Below are 3,076 nucleotides of genomic sequence, written 5' to 3'. Positions count from 1 at the left end.
GTGAGACTACAAACACTCTTTTCTCGGTCAAATAGGCACCAAATTCAAAATTTATGTTACATTTCGACTACATATATAACCCACTTTCAATAAAGATTAATGTTTCCACGGGTGAAATGCTTCTTTAAGTATCCACAGATTAGTTAGTGAGTTAAGTGGTGAATTAAGAAAGCAATCATTAGAAAAGGGCCACTGTTGTCGTTTTTTAACAAAGAAGTATATGTTGAAGTAAATGGAGTTTATTGTTTTGGATTTGGTTTTTACCATGGCATCAAATTGGGTATTGAGAATCGTGGATCTTTCTGGTTAGTGGTATCGCCTACTATATTTCTGGTATTGTGACGTCCCTAACTGTTACCATCTCTTTGAGGTTGTTGTGGAGTGGAAACGTTGTTCACTACTCCAGTAAATAGGACAAACCTGAGATACAGCTTGGCAACAGGAGACATTTCTAGTTTCCTCCACTCATAGAACCCTTTGGCTCAGCTACAAGCCAGAAAGCTAACGTTATACTAGCCAGATTCAAAGCATGCTGCGTTAGTGTATGAGTTGAAACAACCTAAATAGCTAACTTTCATTTGACAGTATGTATCTATGTAGCGCAACCTAATGCTGGCAACGTCACCTGTCACTCGTCTAACATCAATATCAACATTTTGACCAACAAATCAAAATGATGTGCAATTTCCTGTCGACTGCAGCCTTGGATCAACGGGTCTAGCCATCCCAATTTGGCCCTTGTCAAAGTCGCTCAAATCCTTACGTGGATGCTTCACAAACTGTGGAGCATCATGGACTATGACTACGACAAACAGCAGCAGACTGTTACCACCATGATGCACAACAGAATGCCACAGGAAATCCTCTCTTCCTGAGGCCATCAAACCCGAAAACCTATCTACCTCATGCCGATTAAATCTCTCTCTTTCTCTCTGGATTACTCTCTTGTAGAGATTACAACACGACATAATGTACAATCATCGGACATTACTGTACGTGCAATATCATACATAATTATGAACACTCTAAATTAAATGTATACACTTACCTGTACTTTAGATTTGATATTGCACATACATATGTATATGCAACCCACCAAGGATGATCCTTTCCATTAACCTGTTTATTTTGTTTATTGTGAACATTCTGGATTTGCACCTTATTGCTGCCGCACAACAATTTCCAGATAATAACTCACAAGTACAGTGTACCCCTAGTGCAGACACTGGACCTTTTTCATTATAAAACATTCACCCAGTGGACCGTGACCCCCTGCCCCAAGCCCCCACCCTGGGGAGCAGACTCACAGTCGGATGAGGAAGGGGTGGTTGACCTCTGTCAGCACCTCCTTCTCGTTGTGGACGTGCTGCTCCTGCTTCAGTCGGATCACATCGGGGATCTTCATCTGCTTCAGGGCGTGGAAGGCCCTGCTCTTTTTGTCCTTGACGAGGAAGACACGGCCAAAAGTCCCTGTGCCTGAGGTGGGGGGAGACAGGGAGGGGGTGAGGATAGGGTTAGGATTAACCACCATGACAGGGAACATTTTTGCATGTATTGATTATGTTTGGGTGCCGTGTTGTACAACACTGATGTTCAAACCACTCATTATCAAAATTAAATAATTAAACGTACTACAAGGAGTTTTAACTGGTTATGAAACAGTCTCAGTTTAATACTGATGCCTTTATATGACTTACAGAAAAGAAAAAACAGACCATCAGAGAGAAGATTGCCTTTTTCTATATAGTTATTCTTAATGCCTGCCACCAGGTCGAATTCCCCTTGAAATCAATTAAACGTGGCAGACGTAACACTACCACTTTTTACCACAGGAGCCACCAGAATCCACACAAAATAAAAGATCCATGTAGCTGTTTTAATTGTTAAGATGATCACATTAAGTGGTAATTTTTTTTTGATACAACCGCCATTTCTTTGTTGGAATTTAAGGTCAACTTTAAATAATTCATTTAAAAAACAATAACTGAAATTGGGTCACTAAATAGTAAACTACTGAGCAACAACTGCTCACCTGCAAAAACTGAGGTACTGGGAGAATTGTTGATCCTGCTTTTAAGTTTGAAACTGAAACGATCATTTTTGATACAAAAACGATATTGTAACACCCCTAGTCGTGACGTGTGTAACCTTTAGGTAGCACAGATGTAGACTGTACAGTAACCTCCAGACGTGGTTTAATGAGCACGATAGCATTGCATGTATACCTTGATTTTGCATTACCTAACATATTTATTTTTAATTGATTCTACAATGGTAACAGAATTTTAATGTGTTAGTCTGAATTTCCTTTTTCATGTTTTAAAACAGTGTGTAAACTACTTCTTGTCATAGTTTTACACAGACATTTCAATTAGTATACAGTACCAGTATAATGCATTTTATGTTATCTATGTATCAAAAGCTCTACTTTTAAAATAAGTCTAAATCTGCCCATACAAGGTAGAAAATGACATCTTTCAGTAATCTCCATGACTCCATCCTCCTCCATCTAAGATACTTAATTTAATATCACCATAAAATGGAGTCTGAATGAAATGTCCAAAATGAGCCAAAATACACCCTGCTTTGATATCTAAACATACGGTGTCCACAATGTAGCTACCCATACAGACAGTAAATGTGATGAAATTGCTGCTTTTGCTGAAAAGGTGTTCTGACATGCCGAGGTTGGAAGGCGTATTCCGATCCTTTACTTATAGAAAAGTAGTATTACAACTCAACTGCGCAATTGATCGAATATTAATGGTGATCACAGTTTTGGCTTACCACAATTAAATAAACGTTGCGGTGCATGATTACTGACGTTGTTTGCTCGGCTGAGAGAAAGTGCTGCTGCATATCAAAGCAAGTGTAAACTAACAGCCAGCCACCATGGGTGATCAAGATGTAATGGTTTCACTTTTGGAGAGCTGTCACTTGTGCACACTCTGTTGCTGCAAGGTACTGGGGAAATTCCTGGCAAAAATCCAGTATTAAGTTACTGCTAACGAAAACTCAACATTTCCTACTGCTTCAGCTTCACATTAAAAGCATTTAACTGGCGAAACACGAGTCA

General features: G+C 39.3%; 1 protein-coding gene across 1 annotated transcript in view; it reads right to left on the bottom strand.

Moving 5' to 3' along the window:
* prkx (protein kinase X-linked) overlaps positions 1–3,076 on the bottom strand; it is a 36,831-nt gene that overhangs the window by 25,613 nt on the left and 8,142 nt on the right. The window contains exon 2 of the mRNA XM_035677637.1: positions 1,308–1,476. Within this exon, the coding sequence (XP_035533530.1) occupies positions 1,308–1,476 (169 nt within the window). The remainder of the gene's footprint in view (positions 1–1,307; positions 1,477–3,076) is intronic.

The sequence above is a fragment of the Morone saxatilis genome, unplaced genomic scaffold (assembly GCF_004916995.1).
Source record: "Morone saxatilis isolate NCDOM2014 unplaced genomic scaffold, NCSU_SB_2.0 Contig6, whole genome shotgun sequence".
NCBI lineage: Eukaryota > Metazoa > Chordata > Actinopteri > Moronidae > Morone > Morone saxatilis.
Note: the sequence above shows the minus strand (reverse complement) of the source record. Positions and strands in the feature narration are given on the sequence as shown.